At 44.1% G+C, this 23,666-nt stretch overlaps 1 protein-coding gene across 1 annotated transcript in view; it reads left to right on the forward strand.

Annotated features, from left to right (window-relative positions):
- Vsnl1 (visinin like 1) overlaps window positions 1-22,856 on the forward strand; it is a 124,014-nt gene extending 101,158 nt beyond the window's left edge. Inside the window, exons 3-4 of the mRNA XM_008824184.2 lie at window positions 8,447-8,662; window positions 21,603-22,856. Of these exons, the coding sequence (XP_008822406.1) occupies window positions 8,447-8,662; window positions 21,603-21,800 (414 nt within the window). The 3' untranslated portion in view covers window positions 21,801-22,856. The remainder of the gene's footprint in view (window positions 1-8,446; window positions 8,663-21,602) is intronic.
- The last annotated feature ends 810 nt before the right edge of the window (window positions 22,857-23,666 follow it).

Consider the following 23,666-nt stretch of genomic DNA (forward strand, 5'->3'; position numbering starts at 1 on the left):
AGATAGAGATAGCTAGTTAGCTAGAGAGATAGGTAGATAGAGATGTTTATAGTTAGAGATAGATAGATAGATAGTAGATAGGTAGGTAGATAGATAGATGGTAGATAAGTAGATATTCCCCTTTAAAGTTTAATCACAGGAGGCAATTGGTGTTACTTACTTTGGGGTTTGTTTAGAGGGGGCTATTTACTTGTTCGTTGCTAGAGACAGCATATCATAGCTCAGGTTGGCCTCAAACTCTTGATTATCCTGCCTCAGTTTTCAGAGTTCCGTGATGACATGGATGCACCACTACACTATCTAGCTAGCTAGCTAGCTATAATCTATCATTTATCTATCTAGCTAGCTAGCTAGCTATCATCTAGCTATCCTCTATCTACCTACCTATTTATTTTAGATTTTACTTCCAGGATCAGAAAATGAAATAAACATTATAAATAAATGGAATTGTGAAGCTACTCTGATTTATCCCTCAATTTTACATTCGAGCTACTGAGTCCTGAAAGATAAGGTGACTTGACCTAGTCACATCTTGATACCCTATAATTTCAATCCCACATCTTTTCTTTTTTCTCAATGTATATTTTTATTGAACCACGCCTTTCTCTTACAACAGGTTACTTCTCGTAGCCATCCTAGTACAATAGCAGTAATAAAGCACCTACAGTGTGCCAGATCCTACTCTGGGAAGAGTGAAGCCACTACAAAGAACAAAACATGAAACATTCCTTAATGTTAAAGTGATGCTGCTGTTTCTCATGGTCAGAATTCTAGAAGGAATATCTGAAAATTAACATGTCTGGGTTTCTAAGGCCTGTGTCTTGTTTTCTCGAAGGAGGAAGGGGAAACCAACAAGCCTCCCTGGAGCTCCTGACCTCCTTGAGGCAGTATATGTATACAGAGAGATTCAATTTAGGTCATAAACAAATATTGCTTACCCTGTCCAAAGAAGGAAAGGCCCCTTCTCTGGAAATGCAGTTCAAGATTGATTTTTCTCCTCAAAGGTAGATGGCATTTGTAAGAACCATGAACAAATGGTGTTACCTTGCAATAAACACTGCAGTCCTGGAGAGCAGCAGCTTTGACAGTGCATGCTGTTTCTGAGTGGACAAGCAAACAGGCAGCTGAGGAGGGGCTGAGGTCCTGGGTGACCTAGTGGGGCGGGGAAGGGTGGGCATGTCCCAGGCCTCCTTCCTGAAAGCCCAGGTGTTTGGACTGCAGCTACTGCTGCATGTGTTGGTTGGTTGCAGCAGCGGGTGGGCAGGCACCAGGTCTTCTGCTTCATATTCTTCAGTGCATCTCTTTACCCTCCCTCCTGCCCACACAAAGCTCACCATAGAGCCTCGCACCAACAGGCTCCTTCGCGTATCTACTGAATGAACACTTTAGCAGGAAACTGTTTTTGGACTCATCATTCTAATTAAAGGGAACTGTCGCTCCCCTCTTCCCATCCATGTGATCAATTTCTCTTGCTTCTCTGGGATGATTCATTCCTCATGAATTATCAGGGTAGTAGTAACAAGAAAGAGACTGAACACCAAGTGGTTAGCCTTCCTCAGCTCAGCTGATATAAGGAGCCTTCAGAACACACTTTACCCCTTGTCTTGCCCACTGGATGGAGTTGCAACTGATGCCACCTGTCTAAGAAAGATCCACTGTGCTATTAATCATTCAACAGACATTTACTGAGCACCTACTGTATTGCCGGCCTTGTACCAGGCATCAGGGATTACAGTGGGGTCAAAACCAGGCCTTTTCTTGCCTCATTTAGCTCGCAGTTTGATCAGAAGAAGAAGGCATGAGTCAGCAATTCTGCAGGCAGTTCATCATAATGATAAAGGTCATCAAAGGCTAGACTGGGTGAAGTGTGTGTAGCCAGTGGGTCTGACCCAGACTTAGAGGAACATTTTCTAGAAAATAAAGACTCAACCAAGTGCTGAAAAATGAACAGAGAGCAAAACAGAAGCTTTTCAGACAATGGCAGCAAGAGGAGGAAGGTCCAGCACACAGTGGGCTTGCAGCCACAGAACACAGCAAGAGCCCCAGGAAGTCATGGGAGCAGGGAGCAGAGTGACACAGAAGCTAGACACAGAGGTTAGGACTGCACCAGAAGGCCTTGGAGGCTTGAGAATAACCTTGCTTCCTCTGGAGCTGTGGGAACCCGAGAGCAGGTGCACAGAGGGAGCTAAGGAGTACATTATGTGTGTGGTGCTAGCTGGACAGCCAAGGTATTGGTGTCACATCCCCAGATGGAAAAGCTGGCACTCAAAACCAAGTACCAAGTTAACCACAAGGACTCTTATCAGCCAGCAGCTCAGCACATGTGCACTGTGACCTGTTATGGCATGCCTTTTTCCTCCACACACAAAATGCTCATCTGATCACCATCTTGGAGTAGATACCCTGGGCCTGGTAGTCATGGGAAGGAAACAAGCAGAACAATACATGATAGCTAGGTTTACAGTAGTGGAACTGTTGGTACTTCATAGTAGAAAGGAGGGTCATAAGACTCCCATCTGGGTACCAGTCATCACTCCCTCCTGTCCTCTAACCCCTAAGCCACAAGTGAACATGGAAGAGGCTAAAATAATTAGGAAGTAGGAGATTAACCGAAAGTGGGACTCCATTTTGCAGCTGCCAGAAAGTCATCCGCGATGGGGCAAGACTTTGCTGTGTAACTGGTTTGGGGGTCGCCCACATGCCTATAACTAAACCCTGAACCATACTTTGTAAGTAAGCCTGGTAAACACATGGGTTTGGCAAGTTGGACTTTGATGGAATACTTACTTTGGTCTGTCATTGGTGCCTTATCTGGGGAAAAGGTATTTGTTTGTATCTCCCCAAGAAAAGTTAATGCAACAGATCTACTACTGACCACATGCTCCCCCAGAAGCACGAAGGTTGCAGAACAATCCAGCACTAGCCACTGCTTACACAGTGCAGAAGTGTGCAACTAGAGCCCCTGTCACTAATGCCAACTCCCCTCTGCTGCAGAAAGGCCACAGGGGAAGCTGGTCGCTCAAATGTGAGAGCCGCAGCTTCCAGGGCAGATATTAGGATTCGGCACAGCCTTACAGCCCCTAACCTCCGAGGGCTCCCAGAGCCCAACAGCAAAGTCCAACAGGAAAAGCAAAGAACAGATTGATCACGTATAAGAGCCCAGTGCTCCTTCAGGGAGTCTCAGATGTGCAACACAGCCAAGGAGATCTCAGATCTCAGAAGACAGTGCCCAGGTCCTGTCTGCAGGGTTGAGGCAAGAGAGTGAAACTACAGTTGGGAGGCAGTGAAGCTGTGAAATGATAGGTCCGGTCATTCCCTCCATCCTTTTGTGCAGTAAATGTACGCCAATTATTCAACCCAGAGCAATAGCTACCATCAATTCCTAAACAACTAGCTAAGCTAATGGATGAAAAGGACTCCCTTTGTGCCTGGCTCTCTCGGAGTCAATCATGCAGTAATAACTACTTGCCTGAAAAGGTAGGTCCAAACCCTACCTTTTGAAGGCTTTGAAGTCCTGCTAAACACAGCAGAGTAGGGGTGGGGGTGAACTAGGAGCACAAGTAACCACCTTTCAGTAAAGAAACTCCACTCTTAAATAAGTCACTGCTTGTGTTCATAAGTATTTATTTTTGTTTAAGAACAGAAAGAGGCAGTGATTAGACTGCTCTGCCCAAGAACTACAAATAGAACAGAACTGACACCAGTGGGAGGTCATCTTTATAACGACTGTATCCTCTGAAGGATGGGATGCAGGTCTCTCCACTACAGTGTGCAGCTGAGCCATTCAGAGACTCTCTCTCTCTCTCTCTCTCTCTCTCTCTCTCTCTCTCTCTCTCCTCTCTCTCTCTCCCTCCCTCTCTCTCTCTCTCTCATCATTTTTTTGAGACAGGATCTCCCTGTAGCCCCAGCTGTCCTCGAACTCACTATGTAGACCAGGCTGGCCTTGAACTCACAGACATCTACCTGCCTCCACCTCCTGAATGCTGGGATTAAAGGCATGTGCCACCACACCCGGCTCTCAGGGATCTTCTCTTTGGTCTACCACAAATTCTGTTCCAGGCTGACTAACTGGCAGAAATCCGTTCTGAGGGCCGAGGGCTGTGCAGAGCCCTGCAGAGATTTCCTCCCCGGTGCCCCTGCTGTCACACCCTTCTAGAACAGCACATCAGCCATCCCAGTGGGCTGGGGCAGGTCCTGGCCAAGATCCGGGTTGTGCAGTGCACCTCCACCTATTTGGATCATCTGGGGGATTCAGTGAGGACCTTCACCCCTCATTGCTGAAAGGCAGAAAGAACACCAAGGATCTTGCTAAAGAGAAAGATTCTCACAGGATAAATGCCATATTTTCTCTGCATTTAGCACAACTTCTGGAAGGACAAGCTATATTCCAGCAGCAACCAGGTATGGAGGAGGGCTGGGTCGGGTGACAGCAGCTGGTGAGAAAAGATCAGTATTCTGAGACTATTCCTCAGTCATAAGCCAGCCTTCCTGTGCCCATACTGTGGGAGAAAGATGGGCTGATGACTTGAATTACCTAAGCACAACAAGTCTGGTACTTCTCATCTGCACCACTGGATAGACCCTGCAAAGAAATCCAGGGATGACCCTGTATCTTCAGGAAGAGTTTCCGTTATAGAGCTAATTAATCCTGCAAAGACTCCTGTTGTCTACCAGACAGAAAAGCAAAAACTACAAGCATTACCTGGAGAATTCTTGCTTATCCTGAGTGATACTCTGCTCAGAATAGGAATGTGTGTATTTCAGTAGGGTACAGTGAAGATCTGTGTAATCCTGAATCTCTAGACTGTGAGGAAGAACAGGATTGCCAGCAGCCTGCAGATTAGAGTGGGGGGGGGAGGGACTGCACATTTTCTGAAAATTCAGAACTCATAATATCTTTACTACTGCTGTCTGTAAGTTTATACATAATTTGTTATAGGTGAATTTTATACTTGTTTATGAGGGAGTTTGATTAATATCTGTTTCCTCTACTGTCCTTTATGCTCTCTTTACTTTTTCTATTTTTATTACCAATCCTTAACACTAGGCTGACATGTAGTAATTGCTCAATAAATGTTTGTTGAATTAAAGAATGAATGAATGAATCATTTAAAATAGCCCGGCATGGTGGTGCACACCTTTAATCCCAGGAGGCAGAGGCAGGCGGATCTCTGTGAGTTCAAGGCCAGCCTGGTCTACATAGTGGGTTCCAGGACCGCTGGGGCTACAGGGAGACCCTGTCTCTAAAAAACCAAAAAAAAAAAAAAAAAAAAAACCCAGTAACAACAACAACAACAAAAACCCTTGGTAGCATCTTAGTCATTTACCTGCAGTACATGGATGCCACCAGAAGATGGCAATAAAAACAGCAGAAAATTTCAAGCTTTAGGGATGATGGATGCTACAAATTACATAATGCTTCAACAAGTGTGGATTGTAGCTTATTTCCTCAGCCAACACATGATTAAGAGAAATATCAAGGTCCAGCAGAGGTGGTTGGATGGATATCCATCCAAATCCTGCTATTTAAAGCCTAGAATCTTGTGCAAATGCCCAAATCTTTCAGGGTTCTGTTCTTTATCCATAAAATGAAATTTATATCAGGCTTTGCTATAAGGATTAAATGAGATAACACATGTATTTTATACATACAAATAGGTATGATTTTTCAGTCTCCATGTTCTTTGTTAAAGCCATGGTGGTAGTACATGCCTGTAATCCCAGCACTTGGGAGGTGGAGAAAGGAGGATCAAGGGTTCAAGGCCAGCCTTCCCTACATAAGAACCTATCTTAAAACAATAACAAAAAAAATCACTGTCACCAAAAATCACTTCCACATCAATACCTAATACAGGAGTTGAAGCAAAATAGAATTAGGTTTAAACAAAAAAAAAGCCAAGTAAGAGTGTGGGAAAAATATATTTCTCAGGCCCTGTTCTCTGAGAGAAATTGGTTTGAATTCAAGACCCTGATTTCTTCCTAAACAGACTAAAGGGACCATGGCTTCATCTTTCCATGATGATCTGTCCAAGGTTAGATTAATTTTAATGATCCTCATTAAAAGGCGGCACATTCTCTGGTCAGAAAAACTCAGAACATGTTAGAACACTTCAAAGGAAATGATCCCTCTAGATACATGAGGGCCCTCAAAAGCACACACAAAATTATTACATGGTAAAAGACATGTGAGCTGTAGAGTCAGTAAACAGAACTTCTTCAAGATACTTGTAACTTTTATAGTTCAAAATCTGTGTTCGATTTTTCTCTCAAAAATTTTCAGATCTAAATTAATTTTTAATACACTGACCTAAGGTACCCAGCTATTTTAGGATAAAGCCGTCAGATATCCTTTAACTTAAACGTTATGCTGGGAGAAGTAAAAGAATGGAAGTCCCACACTGCCAAAAACTACCTGGAAATCTGCCCGGGGGATGCTCCATTCCATTCCGAAGGCAGAAACTCAGATACCAGCTCCACCTAGAGCCCCGTCTAAAGGCAGATGTGCAGACTACACTGGCCTAGAAAGTGACAAAGACTCCCAGTGCACAAGACACACAATGACAAACATGCTTAATTGGAATGTGTCAGGGACAAATCTGCTTTGTTCCAAACTCAGCATTTGGCATCCAGTCCTCATGCTGAAACCTCTAAATGGTACTGGGAGATGGGTGGGAATCAGAATCCTACTGAGCAGGTCAAAGAGGAAGGACACCCTTCTTAAGGGCTCCTGCTCATGTTCTGCGTTTGGGGAATGCTGTGCTCACCCCTGTGCTCAGCTCTTAGTGATAAAAAGAAAATCGCAGACTCCAGATGGGCTTCCCCCAATGACTACGTAGCCCAGAAGTGTGAGGACTATGTCTGCAGTTCCCAAGATAGTGTTCCAAAAGGCCTCGGTGAATTTTGATTAAGTACTGAAAAAATGTAAGTAGCAGAAATGGGATGATCTGGGAACAAGGAAGCAAAGGACAGTGTTGGCCACTGGGACCATGTGTAGATAAGTTTGATGGCTGGTGTAATAGCACACACCTATAATCCCAGTACTTGGTAGGCAGAAGCAGGCAGAGCTCTGTGAGTTCAATTCCAGTCTGGTCTATATAGCCAGTATCAGACCACCCAGGGCTACATAGTGAGGCCCTGTCTCAAAAATAAAGAAAACTGTTGATGAAAACACATAACTCTTGAGTTTTTATATTCAGAGAGAAACGACTGTCCTTGTTTTAAGTCACTAAACATTGGGGTGATTTTACAGCACAGTGACAGACACAGGAACAGACCTTAGAGTCTGGAAAAGACAGCTACGAGACAGCCTGTGGCAGCCTTGTCCTACCCCCCGAACACTGTGTCTTCTTTGGATCACACACGTTGGATTCTTATACGGAAAAGCATATCTTGTTTCTAGGGCAAATTGGTCCTCTTCATTAAAAAATATTTTATTGTTATGTATGTGTTATGTGTGCAAACACAGACACATGTATGCCATGGAGTGCATAGAGAGGCCAGAGGATAATTCTTGGGAGTCAATTCTAGCTCTCTACCTTTCCTTGGGTTCCAGGGATCAAACTCAGATCCAACAGCAAGTGCCTTGACCTGCTGAACCATCTCACCAGCCCTGAAGGAAACTTTTGTTTTCCAATGTGCTTCTGGGTACAGGAGAGGTGGGTAGCAGGGAAGAAGGGCAGGGCTCAGAGCACAAGGACAAAGATGTACCCATGGCCCCAGTGCCCAGGTCTACCCTGCAGCCGGTATCCTCGCCGTCCCTCTTGTGTCCATTGTCTGTCACCCACACAGCCTCTTGCCTGCTGGCTCTGTGAAGAAAGCTCTTTATATCTTTCAACAATAAACCCAGTCATGTTCTATTTTTAATGGATTTTAAATGTCTGCTCTTTAAATGACTAAAGGGAAAGTCCCTGTAAAAAGAAATCAAAAACCAGAACCTCACCCAGGAAGGGGACAGTGTGTCAGAGCACCAGAGACCAAGGCAGAAACCAGGTCCCTGCAGGTCCCTCCACCCCTGTGTTGTGGTGAACCTAGAGGAACCTAGAAGTTCGGGCTGCACCACCACCCTATGTGGCCTGCTCCTTGCCTCTGTCCTGTCCCTGGAGGTGAGTGACCAGATGGGCCACAAATCAACAAGGCTGGTTGACTGACTGGGCCTCACCAACCTGGAAGCTACATGGCACCCCAGGAAATGGTCTGTGCCTAGATTAGGGACAGGTGGAGAGAAGGCCTCTGCTTCTGCATCCTTTTCCTTGGTCATCATAGGCCCAGTGTGCTCTGCAGACAGAGGAGGTCCACGCAGCCTCCAGCCGTGCTCGGGAGGGGCTGTACTGCAGTGCGCAAGGCTGTGTGCCTCTGCCCATCTTCGTTCTTGCCTCTAGGCTGGGGCCTCTCTGCACCCGCGCTTCCTTCCCTTTCTGCCCCCTGACTTGTGTGATCTCCTTTGCAGTTCTTCCCATATGGAGATGCCTCTAAGTTCGCTCAGCATGCCTTCCGCACCTTTGACAAGAACGGGGATGGCACTATCGACTTCCGAGAGTTTATCTGCGCCCTGTCCATCACTTCCAGGGGCAGCTTCGAGCAGAAGCTTAACTGGGCTTTCAACATGTATGACCTGGATGGAGACGGCAAGATCACTCGGGTGGAGATGCTGGAGATCATCGAGGTGGGTCTTGAAAAGGGGCGTGGGGCTGCAGGCATGGGGAAGACCGCACAGAGCCACCCTGGGACCTCTGGGAGCCCTGCTAGTTACACACCCGTTCCCCAATGCAGCCACTGTACAGGTCTGTCACAGAACAAGGGATGGGACCTTCTTGTCGCCTGAAATTAGCAATTTGGCCAGCTAGTCACTCTGCAAGGCCTTCCGCAAACTTTAGATTTACCGGGAACAAACAACGTGTATTTGTCTCCAGGGTCAGTTTCCCCCTCCTTCCCTGGCATTCCAGGGATATTTTACAGTTGTGTTTGCAAGACCCCAAGATTTCTCTGCCCGCTGCTCTGGTTGTATCTTTACCACCTCTTTCCCTATGCTGCATCCTCCATGTGGCAGGCTCCTGGAATTTCCCACAATGCTCAGTCCCTTTTGTTTTTTCTTTTTTGGCCCAGGGTGCACCCTCTACCTTAGGTGCCTCCCTCACATCACATGACTTTATTCTCATCTCACATACCACCAGGTCTTCCTTCCAGTAACCCTACCCAAACGTGCTCACTCCTTCCCAACACAATCTAACCTGACCAAGAAGGGACCTGTTACAGCGTTTATCACTGCCACAGATCAGCTAGTGTAATAGAATACAGAACAGAACTCAGGTCCCATGGAAATAAAGGCTCAGCCTGCTCACTGTAGTATCCCAGAACCTGGAATAGTGCCTAGAACCTGACAGGCACTCGGAGTTGATGAACGCACAGGTGTCTTTGCTTAGATTGAATGTCTTAGCATGCTGGCCACCTCTGCACCAGCCAATGGTCAAGGGCAAAAAATACACTACTTATCATGGCCATTAGCCAGGTGTCCTGGAGCTGGGTTCAAGGGTGAGAAACAGCATCCCGGACCCAAAGAACCCCACCCAGTCCACCATTCTTTACTCTCCCTGAATAGAGCTAGATATCCTTCCACTAGCCTGCTCCTCCAGCCTCTGAAGTCTGGCTCTTTTATCACACGCCTTCTTTCTTGGCATCTATAGTCATTTATTCTCCCTTGGCTTTTTCTGGTCTGTCCTCAGTGCCTATTCCCGTACAGGCCTTCCAAATAATATCTTAGTTCTCCATTTGGGGTCACTTCATTCAAATTTATCTTCTAAGCAGTTTATGAGAAGGGCGACATCATGCAAATTCTAAGCATGTGGCTTGCTTTCTCTTCTCCCTGGCTGTTTAATCTTTAGTTCATTTTCATATGCTTCTGGGCTCTCTCCAAGCTCACAATGACCTTCCTTCACAATAGGTGTTTCTGATTTTCTTCTTCTTTTTGACCTCTTGCCACATTTCCCCCACTGATGGCCAATCTCATTAGCTCCAAACCTTTTTCTTAAATCATTGTTAATACCCTTCAGCTAAAGACTCCCGAGAGAACACACCTCACATTACAGAAATTACACTAATTATTCCTTTCAGGAATAATTAACCAAAGCTAATTCAGGAAGAGGGTGTATTCATCACTTTTCTTACTGCAGTGACAAAATACTGACAAAAGCATGTTAGTGGGGAGGGGTTTATTTACCTCACAGTTTGAGGTAATCCATCATGGCAGGGAAGGCATGATGGTAGGAGCCTAAAGCAGCCGGTCACATTGCAGTCACAGTCACAAAGCAGAGAGAGGTAAATGCTGGTGTTCAGCCTGCTCTCTTTTTGATTCAGTCGAGGACCCTAGCCCATGGAAAGGTGCCACCCACTGTCAAGGTGGGTCTTCCCACCAAAATTAACTTTATCTAAAAATTCCCTCATAGATGTGTCAAACATTTGTCTCCTAGACGATTCTAGATCCTGCCAAATTGACAATCATTACTAACCATTACATAAGGTGACAGGATTTATGGTATGGGAGCTTTGGTAGAATGTTTTGGGGCGGGTCTATGGAAGCAGGCATCACTCTGGGATTGAGTACCTCAGCAAATCTCATCTTTGAAAAAGACCAAGACTAAAATTGTGATTGGTGAAGAAGTCGTAGTTATTCAAGTTAGCAGGTAGCCGAGTTGCTCTTGTGTTCTGTGGCTTGGACAATGTGTTGTCTGCCTTCAGAGAACAGGCAAAGAAGTGACCGAGTGACTTTATCATGCTCTGCCATAGTCACAAATACTCAGTTTGACTGGAGAGCATCAAGGCCTAGCTGTGAGGACCAGCCCAGCCCACAGCAGCACCAAGGCCAGCAGGTCACAGCAGGCTACCCAGATGCCAACCGCAGCTTTTCTCTCTTAGTCTTTGGGTGTTCCTAGTTCTTCAACAACTCTCCTCTTCACTTCTAGTTCTTCCTTTCCTCTCTTAAACCTGAGTATTCCCCCCTTGAGGCTGTGTCACTGTCTTTATTTAGTGTTGAGACTTGTTTTGACAAATGGGTAAGTTGGATGTGATCTTTCCAAGGCTTGTTTGGGGCAATCAAGAGGACACATTCTCATGTTGAGTCTCTATTAATGGCTCCATGGACTCACTGAGATCTTTCCACTCTGGCTGGACAGATACTTCTCTGTGTGTGGTGGGACTTATTCAGATATTTAAATGAGCAAAGGTATATGCAGTCACTCAGTGCAGGTATAAGTAAGAAAGGGGTTTTTAGAAGACTGGGCCCTGGAGCATCAAAACATTTAGAAAGGAGGAACATGAACAATCAGTGAAGGAGACTAAAAAAAACTTATGGGACTGGGAAGATTACTCAACCAGTAAAGTGCTTGCCTCCCAAGTATAAGGATCTGAGTTTGATACCTAGCACCCATATAAAATTGCCAAGCATGGTGTACATACTCATCATAGTGCTCTGGAGATAGAGAAAGGAGGACCCCTGGATCTTGCCAACCCACCATCCTAGCCTAATTGAAGAGATCAAAGCCAACGAAAGATCATGTCTCAAAGGAGATGGATGGCATTCCTCAGGATAATACTCCAGGTTGTCCTCTGGCCTCCATTCACACATGCACTCAATGTGCACATGCACAGGTACACATATGCATATGCATATACACACAACCACATTAAAAAAAAGAAATAATAACCAAGAAAAAGAAAAAGACAGAGCCAGAAAAATACAGAAACTTTCAAGGGCAAAGGAACATGTGATCAAGAAAAAAAAAATAGAAAAAACTATTGATTCTCTTCAGGCAATGACCACCAAGGAAACACCTTTCAGGGACTGACAGATCTGTTGATTAGAGGCCCTTGGTGAACCAGCTAAGAATAGTTCAGTGGCATTCAGGCAAAAGTGCTGGAGTGGAGGAAGCAGAGATAGCAGGTGTAGAAAGGTCTTACAGCAAGTTTTGCTTTCAAAGAAAGATGGACAAAAAACCTACCAAATGTTTCAGGTATTTAACAAGCTGTCTCAAGTCTAGCTGGTCAGAACTAGAATGTTTCACAATCTTGTCAGTGTGGCTATTCAGAAACTTCTTGGATTTCATCCTCTGTGTGCAGACTGGCAGAGCCCTAGGCAGGCTTCTGGAGTTCTCTATCAGCACCCTCCTCTCTGGTCTTCTGCCCCATAATTCTGCCTAATGAAGCTCCCCATTAAGACTGTTGGCTCCTCAAGTTGATGAGGGGGGAGGGGCATTGTGTTGCCTAAAGCCTTCTCCCTGAGCTGCCATCTGGAAAGGCCCTGGTGAGGCCATGAAATCTCAGGGTTCATCTCCTCTGATCTCCTCCTGTAGGAGTCCTAGTCCTGCATTGCCATCATAGTATCTGAAAACACTGCCCAGCTTCCTAGTTTGTGGTGGAGGCAAGTCAATACAGGCTGTGAGTCATGGCTGGGATGACTGGTACGAGAATCTAGGCTGCTATAACTAAATACCATAGACTGGGTGACTTATGAACAACAGAAGTGTACTCTTCATGGTATAAGAGGCTAAGTATCTGAGATCAAGTCACTGGAAGATTTGGTGTCTGCCGAGGGCTCACTTCCTGATTCACACAGATCCCATCTTTTAAAAATATTTTTATTTATTAAATTTATTTTAGTTTGTGTGTATACATGTTTTGCCTGCATGTATGTAAGTGCACCACATGTGTGTAATGCCCACAGAGGCCAGAAGAGGATGTCAGATCCCCTGGAACTGGAGTTACAGAATGTTGTTAGACACTACATGGGTGGTGGGAATCGAACTCAGGTCCTCTGAAAGAACAGCAAATGTTCTTAACTGCTGAGCCATCTCTCCAGCCCTGGATCTCTTCTCAAAAGGTGGAAAAGGCAAAGTGTCTTTCTGGGTCATTAACCCCATTCATGAGCATACTCCTCTCATGACCTGGTTTCCACCCATGGGCTGTACCTCTTAAAACCATCACAATAGCCAGGCGTGGTAGCCCACACCTTTAAGCCCAGCACTTGGGAGGCAGAGGCAGGCCGATCTTCATTGAATGTGAGGATTTCAACATATGAGTTTGGGGAGAAGACAGATATTCAGACCATAGAGATAGATTCAAGAGACAGACACTGGCCCTGCCTCAGTGTTCCCAAAATAATAAGAAAAATAAGCATCAGCCTCCGAGTGTGTAAGAATGACCAAGGCTGTGAAGCACTACAACACTTCCTCTCTCAGGTAGCAGTTTCTCAACATTGTTTTAAGACTCTCTGCCTTATTTTCTCTCTAGACATTTTCTCCTGAAAAGTCTTGTGTCTCAGCCATTTCTACCTAACCACCCATGTCCCCAGCTATGGCCTGTTCCCCTTCCATATGCCTTCCCATCACTATCTCTATTACTCTGCAAGATTTGGGCCCTTACTACCTTCACCAGTGCATGCATTCCTGCCTCTAGCCATCTTGCTCATGACTAACAGACCACAGCTCTTACAGCAGTAATATTTCCATTGTGTCAGCCCTGTCTTTCAATACAACAGAAACCTTTCCAGAGAAGGTACCATGTGCCTCCAAACACAGATGTGCAGATCTCTGCAACACATTTCACTGAGATCTGACCATGTCTGACTCCTCAACCTTGCACATCTGAGGAGCGTGGGATATTCCTACCTTAGAGACCTCCTCTTAGAAGAAACCAGGGTCTTCCCACCATCAGAAAGAATTTCAAGAAGAGGCTGTATGAAGTAAAGTTGGTTTTATTAAGTAAAGATAAGACAAAGCAATAGTATACATTTTAGATATAAATCTATGTATTAAAAGAGAGATAGAGCCGGGCATGGTGGTGAGCACCTGTAGTCCCAGCACTTGGGAGGCAGAGGCAGGCGGATCTCTGTGAGTTCAAGGCCAGCCTGGTCTACATAGTGAGTTCCAGGACAGCTGGAGCTATAGGGAGACCCTGCTTCAAAACAAAAAAAAAAAAAAAAGAGAGAGAGAGATAAATGCACATTAAGTATCTTTTTTATTTATTAGTTTTATTTTCTGTGCATGAGTATATTGCCTGCATGTGTGTAAGTGCACCCATGTCATGCAATGCCTGCAGAGGCCAGAAGAAGGTGTTGGATTCCCCCTGGAACTGGAGTTACAAATGGTTGTTAGCTGCCATGTGAGTGCTGGGAATCAAACCCCAGTCCTCTGCAAGAGCAGTCAGTGCTCTTAACTACTGAGCCATCTCTCCAGGCCCCACATTAAGTATCTTAACAATTGCTATCTATGTACAGGATTCTGCAGTTTTTGATGTTTGACTGCTTAAAGGGTATAATTTACAACCAGCTTCAAGGAGAGCAAAGTTTAAAAATTACATAAAGTTTCAAACTTAAGTAAAAGAAAAAAATAAGCTAGTTTATTTCTTTTTAAATGAAATTCTGAGGTGGTATATGAAATTCACGGTTTAGACTTAAAGGTGAGAGTGGAGGGGAGATGGGGTTGAAGTCAGAGGTCACATACACTGTGGACTTAACCATGGTTCATTAGCTGTTTTAACAATCCTTTGGAATCTTTATTGAGAAAGGACAATTTTTAACCAAGGATGGCGATGCATGTGTGTACACCCACTATTATAGCATTAAATTCAAGGTCAGCCCAGGCTACAAAGTAAGTTCAAGGGCAGCATGGAATATATACTAAGACTCTGTCTCAGGAAAAAAGTAAAGGGCATAGTATAACTTTAAGCAGTCTTCATGGCGGTCTGTAGTTTTCTGTTGGTTTGATTTGGCTTTTTAGACTTTTTCAAGTATGGCAATATTTGCTGCTCTCAGCATACAAGAAAGGTTAAGGGTTCCTTCTACGTCCTATGTCCCCTTAATTTCTGCTGTCTTTCTATCCTGTCTCGACCTTCAGCTTGGAATGCCTTTCAGGACTGTGTACCTCTCAGACTCAAGGTCTAGGTTATCCCACCTCATTTAAGTTGACTTCTTGCTCTGCTTCACCTATCTTCTTACATTGCTCTATGCTCGTGGCTTGTAGTTGACTGTTTTGTAAGGGCCAGCTTCCCTGAAAGGTAGCAGAGAGTGGATAGGAAAAGAAACAAGTGGCTGATCTCAGAATCCACTGAGCTAGGGGCCAGTGCCCAGAGAAGTAAAGGGGCCACAACAAGCAAACATGGTAGGTGCTGGTAATGGGAAAGGATCAGTAGAAGGAAAGAGGTACCAAGGGCCCCCAGGCCTGGTGCAGGAACAGTGTACTAGGCACAGGACTGATGTTTCACACATTTTGATGAAAAGGTGATAGGACTTAAGAGTTACCTATTTCTCCTTAGGGAACCATGTGCAAGAACATTTCCTGTCCAGAAAGTGATTCATGGGAAATCTGCTAATGCATCCTAGGAATGCTTCTGAGGCACAAGTCTTAGAAGGATTCTGTAGATTTACTAGTGGGTGTTAAAACTTAGTTTGAAGTCTGGCATGCCCTCCCTGATGTACTGACATTGGGTGTAGGAATCTGCATTGTCATTCTCACAGATACAGATGGTAAAGGAAACCCTACCCCTGCCATGTCAGAGGTCCAAGTGAGGTCCAGGATGGGTCTCTTGAGCTTACAATTACTGCCTTGACGTTATTGATAGGGTGCTTGTCTTGCTGACTTGCTTCCTGTCTGTTGCCTCATGGAAAACCTTTGGATTTCATCCTTTAAAGGACAGAGGGAGAGTGGCAGCTATGTGTAAATGGCCCATTTGTCTCTTTAAATTCCATGCAGAAAGCACAGCCTCTGCTTTTCCCTTGTGTGTACTTGGACTACTGTTCTCATCTGGGTCCTGTCTACCAATGTAAAGAACCTTCTATAGACTGCCACTTTTAAAGACCTAGATTCCTTAGATTTTTCCACCATAGATAACACAATCTAGCTGCAAAAGTAAGCACACTAAAATATTTTATCTCAATGGACATTTTAACTTGTTAAATAAGGTGCTTTCTACTGGATTACCCTCCTTAATAGGGATTTTTAAAAAATGATTGGATTGAGTTACAATTTGTAGACCAAGAATTCACCCATTTAAAATATAAACTTTAAAGAAATTTTTGTGAACTTACAGAGGAATTCAGCCATCACTATAATGTAATCTAAATTATTTTTATCCTTAATAAGAGGCCTCATGCCCATATGCCTGCTGCCAACTGTGACTTGGGCAGCTACCACCTCACTTTGTCTCTACAAATCTGACATTGCACATAAATGGAAGCATACAAGATTTGGCCTGATTTCAGGCAGTGGTGGCCCACGCTCTGTCTTCTTGAATTTTATCCATATTGGAGCATTTATCATAACCCACTCCTTTTCATTGCTAGAAGCCTGTTCCACTGTTCAGATATATCGTATTTTATCTGTCTACTACTGTATGAGCATTTGTGTTCTCTCCATTTGGGGCTATTCATGTTGCTATGAATGTTCTCAAGAGTATTTGTAGTGATGAGAATTTACTTCCGTGAAGCACTTTTTTACAAAAAACTGTATCTATATAAGAGACTCACTGTATTAGTCAGGGTTCTCTAAAGAAACAGAGCCAGTAGAATGAATATATATATATATATATATGTATGTATATATGGATTTATCAGCTTAGCTCACAGGATTGAGTCCAAGTATTCAGTCCAACAATGGCTGCACCACACTGGAGAGGTTGAGAATCCAGTAGTCGCTCAGTCCATTGGGCTGGATGTCTCAGTAGTCCCAATCTGGTGCTGAAGGTCTGATAAATTCTAAAAGATCAGCAAGTCCTCGGTCTACAGCAGCAAGATGAACTCACCAGCAAGAGAGAAGGCAAGTGGCAAAAGCAAGCACTCTCCTCTGCCATGGCCTTTTATACTGGCTGCCATCAGAAAGTAACACCCACATTTAGGGTGTGTCTTCCAGCTTCAGATGACCCAATCAAGAAGATCTCTCTCATTTCAGTTAATCCCAGGTCCAGTCAAGTTGATGCCCAGGATTAGCCATCACAGACACCATGACCAAAACAACTTGAAGAAAGAGTTTATTTCATCTTACAGGTCACAGTCCATCTTTAAGGGAAGATAGAACAGGAACTCAGCCACATTTCTTACACAGCCCAGGCACTCCTGTCCAGAAGCAGCACGACGTGCAGTGTGCTGAGCCCTCCCATATCAACTAGCAATCAAGAAAATGCCCCTAACCTAATATAATCATATAGGTTCACAACACTTAACCACTTAACAATTATCTCAATTACACATTCAAAAAAAGAACAACACAAGTATCTGCTTAACATATGTGTTTATATGCACAAGCCTATTCTTAACCAAATAGCACAAAAACACTTGTGTCAATTACAATCCATGTCTCTGCAACTGGTAACATGGCCCAATTTGATATTTGTAACTACCTTCCTCTACTACCCATTCTGTATTTCCTCCACCATCAGCAAGCACCTCTGCAGGTCTTGGCTCTTTCCTTGGAGGAGTGACCCATGCTTTCATCCCTGAAGGGTCTGGGCCATTTGTTGTTCTGTCTTGATTGGGTTGCTACAGTTTCCCATTGACCTTAATCTCAGGACATGGTAACACCAAAAGTTGCCCTAAGGAATCTCCTGCTGTCCAGAAATAATCTTCATTACCTCCATTGTGGAGAACCAGTCCAACTTCCCCCCCCCGGTAGTCTGGGTCAATCACCCCTCCTAATACTGTTATTCCTTTCTTAGCCTGCTGACTTAAGGGCATCAGAAGCCCAAAGTGGCCATGGGGAAGTCTTAGCTTCCAGTTCAATGGAATGTTTCTTGTGTCTCCTGACAGAAGTACTCCCTCCTCTGGAACCAAAACTTCTAAGCCAGCAGAGTGCAAAGTCGGGGGTATAGGAAGCAAAAATTTTCCTAGTGGGTCACTAGGGGTGATAGGGAGTGGAATCATTCCTACTTCCATCCCTTGATTCCTGGACCCATGAATCCTGGCTATAGGAGAAACAGTGCCATATATTGGATGCTGATTCAAAGCATATACTGCCTTCTGGGCGACCCCACCCCAGCCCTCCAAGCTATTACCACCTAATTGGTGCTATAACTGTGTCTTTAAGAGGCCATTCCATTGCTCGATCAAGCTAGCTGCTTCAGGATGATGGGGAACATGGTAAGACCAGTGGATTCCATGACCATGGGCCCACTGTCGCATTTCTTTGGCTGTGAAGTGAGTTCCCTGGTCAGAAGCGATGCTGTGCAGAATACCATAAGGCATTCTGTAAGTCCCTGGATGGTAGTTTTGGCAGAAGCCTTAAGTGCAGGTCCACTTCAGAAGATGGCGTGATAAGAATAGGAGGTAGGAATTGGGTAGGCAATTAGGATTAAAAATATCCCAAAGAAATGTAGCCAGTTGCTTGGCTAAACATGGATATGTCCTTCCACCTGTTAGCAACATACTCTTTTCCAAGGCCAAAAATGTCAAAAGTAGTTTGGAGCTTGTATCTAATCCTTAAAAGATTTTAGGGTTACCTCTTCAGAGGGGGGAATGTTAGAGGGGAGTAAGTGGGCATTGATTTGATCAAAACACATTTTATGTATGTATGAAATTCTCAATAAAGTTTTTTTTAAAAAAAAAAAAAAAGTCGTCGGCAAGGCCATGTTGCTGAAGACACTGCATGATGTAAGCACAGGAGGAAAAGAAAAGATGGAGCCAAAAACGCCATGCCACTGGATGGATGATGTTCATAGTGCCAGAAGGCGCTATGAATATGGTTGGGGAAGAAGGATTTCCCTATAATTCTACTCGATAATGGACCCCACATGCTGCACACTATGGCATGCTCCTTCCAAGTCCCTGTCCATCTAGCCAAACCATTGGCCACAGCCCATGAATCAGAATATAATCACACTTCTGGTCATTTCTCCTTCCAAGCAAAATGCACAACCATGAGCATGGCCCAAAGTTCTGCCCACTGTGAAGACTTTCCTTCCTCAGTGTCTTTCAGAGTTGTTCCAGAAATTGACTGTAATGCCGCAGCTGTCCACTTCTGAGTGGTGCCTGCATAGCGTGCAGAACCGTCTGTAAACCAAGCCCTAGTCTTCTCTATCTCAGTCAACCGATTTAGGGCAGACCCCATGAAGCCATAGGTGCATGCTTGAGAACAGGAGGCATTGTAACAGGAGTAGGAGCCATAGGCATTTGGGCAACTTCTTCATGTAGCTTGCTTGTGTCCTCCAGGCCTGCTTGGGCCCGATCATGTATATACCACTTCCATTTGATGATGGATTGTTGCTGTGCATGTCCTACTTTATGGCTTGGGGGGGGTGGGGTCAGATAACACCCATCTCATGATGGGAAGCTCCAGTCACATGGTGACTTGGTGGCCCATTGTCAAACGTTCAGTTTCCACTAAGGCCCAATAGCAGGCTAAGAGCTGTCTCTCAAAGGGAGAATAGTTGTCTGCAGATGAAGACAAAATCCCAATGGCCTCTGCTGAGATTTCCCTATGGAGACCTGCCAGACTCCAAACAGCATCTCTATCTGCCACTAATACCTCAAGCATCATCGGATCAGCTGGAGCATACGGACCAAGGGGCCGAGCAGCTTGTACAGCAGCCTGGATGTGTTGACGGGCCCTTTCCTGTTCCAGGCCCCACTCAAAGGCAGCTACCTTCTGAGTCACTTGATATATGGGTCGTAGTAACATACCCAGATGAGGAATGTGCTGCCTCCAGAATCCAAAGAGGCCCACTAAGTGTTGTGCTTCTTTCTTGGTGGAGGTAAGAGCCAAGTGCAACAACTTATTTTTCACTTTACAAGGAAAGTCTCTGCATGATCCACACCACTGAACTCCTAGAAATTTCACTGAGGTAGAAGGCCCTTGAATTTTGGTTGGATTTATTTCCCGTCTTCTCATGCATATATGCTTTACCAAGTCCAGACTGTTTGCTACCTCCTGCTTAATGGATCCAATCAGCATAATGCCATCAATACAGTGAACCAGTGTGCTATTTTGTGGAAGAGTCAGACGATCAAGATCTCTTTGAAGCAAGTTATGGCACAAGGCTGGAGTTAATATACCCTTGAGGCAGGACAGTATACTCTTGGCCTTGCCAGCTGAAAACAAATTGCTTCTGGTTGTCTTTATAAACTGGTATTGAGAAGAAAGCATTTGCCAAATCAATAGTTGCATACCAGGTACCCAGATGTATTAATCTGCTCAAGTAAGGAAGCTACATCTGGTACAGCAGCTGCAATTGGAGTCACACATATTGATATTATGGATCATCAGTTGACCTGGAGAATTCTTTGACCTAAGTTGAAGTTAATCTATAGGTCTCCCTAAACTAACTTCTTTCTGAGCTCAATTTCAATGGTATACCTGTCTTAATAGAGTGTAAGCACCTTAGCAATAAGGGTAATATTTCCCCAAATTTCCAAAGCCAGTGTTTGTTGACTGTCATCCCTGTGTGAAACTCACAGTATCTGACATCCAACATGTCATTCTCCTCCTTGGATCTGTTCTTACTCTGTGGTCCTTCATCTCACCATTGAGTGACTTTTTCTACTTCAGCCAGAAACCTGATAATCATCTCAAATTCTTCTAATTGGCCTCAAGACTCACACATATTTGGTTATATCACTATCTCATTGAAAACTAGTTAAGGATTCCTTTATTCCCTTCATATCTGCCTTTTGCTTCCTTCCCTGTAGTTTCATCCTTCACCAGCACCCTACTTGGTCCTTTTTCCTGGTGCCTCCTTACTTCACATCCCATGTTCCAACAAATTCAATGGATTTGTTTTATCCAATTGTTTTTGAATCCCTACTATGTGGCAGGCGTAGTGGCAAGTCCTGAAGAAGTGAGAAAGACACGATTCCTAGTTTCATGGAATGTACTCTTGGGTAGGGATGACAAAGCAGTTATAATAATAAGTGTGCATTATACTACATTGGTGAAGGAGGTAGCGGTTTGTTGGGGGACCCTGCTGCTAGGGTTGTAGTCCTCCATGTCCGGATAGCTCTAAGGGGCTCAGTGCTATATGGAAGGACTCCCTTTCTCAGCGGGGGCCTCCTGCTCTCTGCCTGACTTACCTGGAAAGGGCCTCCAAGCACGGATGCCTGACCTTATTTGGAACATGTCCTTTCCTATAGTTATCTGTAGTAAAAACTACCCCCAGGTTTTTTCTATATGAAAATTAGGCATTGCCCCATAGTCAGATGATAGGAGCCTACTGCCACATGTAAATAAAGCATACTATGAGCACCTATCAGCTGAAGCATTGGCTGCTGCCTCCACACTATATTTTCCCTGACCCCCACTGAATAAACCGAGCTGTTTCACTGAGTCTGGAGCTGTTTGTTTCACTAATCTGCCTCCCCAGAAGGGCTTTCTTCCATCAGTGCTCACTGGCCATCCTGACCCTGTTCGTTGCTTCTGCTCCCTTTGTCATCGTGGGTCGGTGGCCAACGACCCACAAGGGGAGGGAAGAGACCCCACAGCGGTTGTCATGGGAAGCACAGAAAGCAAGCCTTCTATGGGGAAAGGAACTAAGCTTTGAGGAACAAATGGGATCCAATCAGGTGAAGGCAGCATAAGAGTGCTCTGGCTTCCCGAGTTACTGGTAATATCATCTACTGTGTTCTTTTTCCCAAGGCTATCTACAAAATGGTGGGCACCGTGATCATGATGAAAATGAATGAGGATGGCCTCACGCCTGAGCAGCGAGTGGACAAGATTTTCAGCAAGATGGATAAGAACAAAGATGACCAGATTACACTGGATGAATTCAAAGAAGCTGCAAAGAGCGATCCTTCCATCGTATTACTTCTGCAGTGCGACATTCAGAAATGAGCTGATGTCAATGCTATGGACTACACAGAAGTCTTGATGTTCCACTCAGTCTGCAGCTATACACACGCACACACACACACACACCCCCACACACACACAAATTGCTTGGACTACCTATAAATGGACTTGCTTCTTGTGTTTGAAACACTTGTGTGCATGAGAATGTCATTTGCTAATGAATTTTAAAAGTACATATTATAAAACAAAACCAACAACCTACCACAATGTGAGATGTGTAATATCATTTCATTAAAAAACACCCTCCTCCAAAGCCTGGGCAGAAACATGCTGCAAAGAGTTCTATGATTTCTTGTACGTGTTTTGCTAATGCTTGTGTCTCCTTGATTACATAATGTTAGTAGCACTGAGATCCCCATGATAATGTAACTTAATTATGGGCTGTGTCACCATTCTCCTGTAAAATAGTACTGGTCAGACATACAGGAGGGGCCCTTGGCTTCCCTGTCTGGTCCCCACACAAGAGCTTGTATTATCAATGAATATAAATGTAGTACATTTGCATGCCTTTTGGGTTTGCCTTAATTCTTACCTCATTTGCATCCTCTCAATCTGGAAAGAGCTGTTTTGGATGAATGCAGTATAAACTTAAAAATCCTGCTAAATGATTCATTAATTAAGCATATCTATCTATATATAATAGAACAAAGATATTTATTGAAAGTAAAAATTGTAATGATGAAACTATATTGATTTCTGCTTGACTTTTCAAAGGCTTCCAGAAAGGTGGCAACAGATGTCCTAAATAAATTTCTAACATTTGATTTACTTCCCTAATTCTTATTTTATAATTTTCAGTTTGGTATTCATAATAGTCTGGGGCCTGCTGGCAATGACTCTCTAAATCTACCCTTAAACTTTGGAATCTGAAGAACGAATGACAGACAACAAAAGGGAAAAAGTCACTTTCTAATTCTTATCCAGCCCTCTCCCCCAAAGAAGGACAAATAATATGGCATGTAATATTTAAAGAAAACAGAAGACGTATTCATTCTGGAAAAAAAAATTCTCATTATATGACAATAAACTATCTCAGTGTGACTTTGGTGCTAAGAACATATTGTGTTCTACAGGACTCTGTGGAAATGCACTTAGTGGGCTGAGTGGTGTGCTCCAGAAAAGTCAGTAGAGAGAAATAAAAAGCTTGCTAGCTTTGATTTTTAATGATAGAACAAAATTGACCTTTTGACCTTGAGGAAAAATATCAAGTACTCTAAAACAGGTTGGTATTTTCAGACTATACCCGGAGCTCCATTTCTTCACAGTCCTGTCCACTTGTGTCCCATGATGGAAAGCACTGTATCTTCACTGCCTGTGGCTAGGAAACACTTCAGGCTAGTGCAACCCAAGAACTAATTTTTAATTAAAATAATTTGTTATGGGAGCTGGAGAGATGGCTCGGGGGTTAATAACAGTTGCTACTCTTGCAGAGGACCTAAGCTCTGTTTCTACCACCCACGTCAGGTGGCTCACAACTTCCTGTAACTCCTACTCCAGGGGACCCTCTTTTGGCCTCTGCATACATGTATGTGGCATATATACACAGAGACCCATAAATTTTAAAAAATTTAAATAGTCTGTTGTGTGGAGCTAGTAGCTATTTTATCAGGCTGTGCAAAACTATTTCTTCATTTAGCATTTTTTAATTGTGTGCCTTTTGTCCCTAAGTGATTTTCCTTGTCTTAGGATCACTAAATGACACTAGAAACCAGGGCATAATGATTTCATCCATCCACTTTACAAGAGATTGTGATCACGCCAAGCTAACTACATGGGACACCAAGGTACCTAAATTGTCCCCCGAGAGTGGACAGTTCCATGCACAAATAAAATGTTCAGGTGACCGTA

Source organism: Nannospalax galili, unplaced genomic scaffold (assembly GCF_000622305.1).
Source record: "Nannospalax galili isolate Female #2095 unplaced genomic scaffold, S.galili_v1.0 scaffold69, whole genome shotgun sequence".
NCBI lineage: Eukaryota > Metazoa > Chordata > Mammalia > Rodentia > Spalacidae > Nannospalax > Nannospalax galili.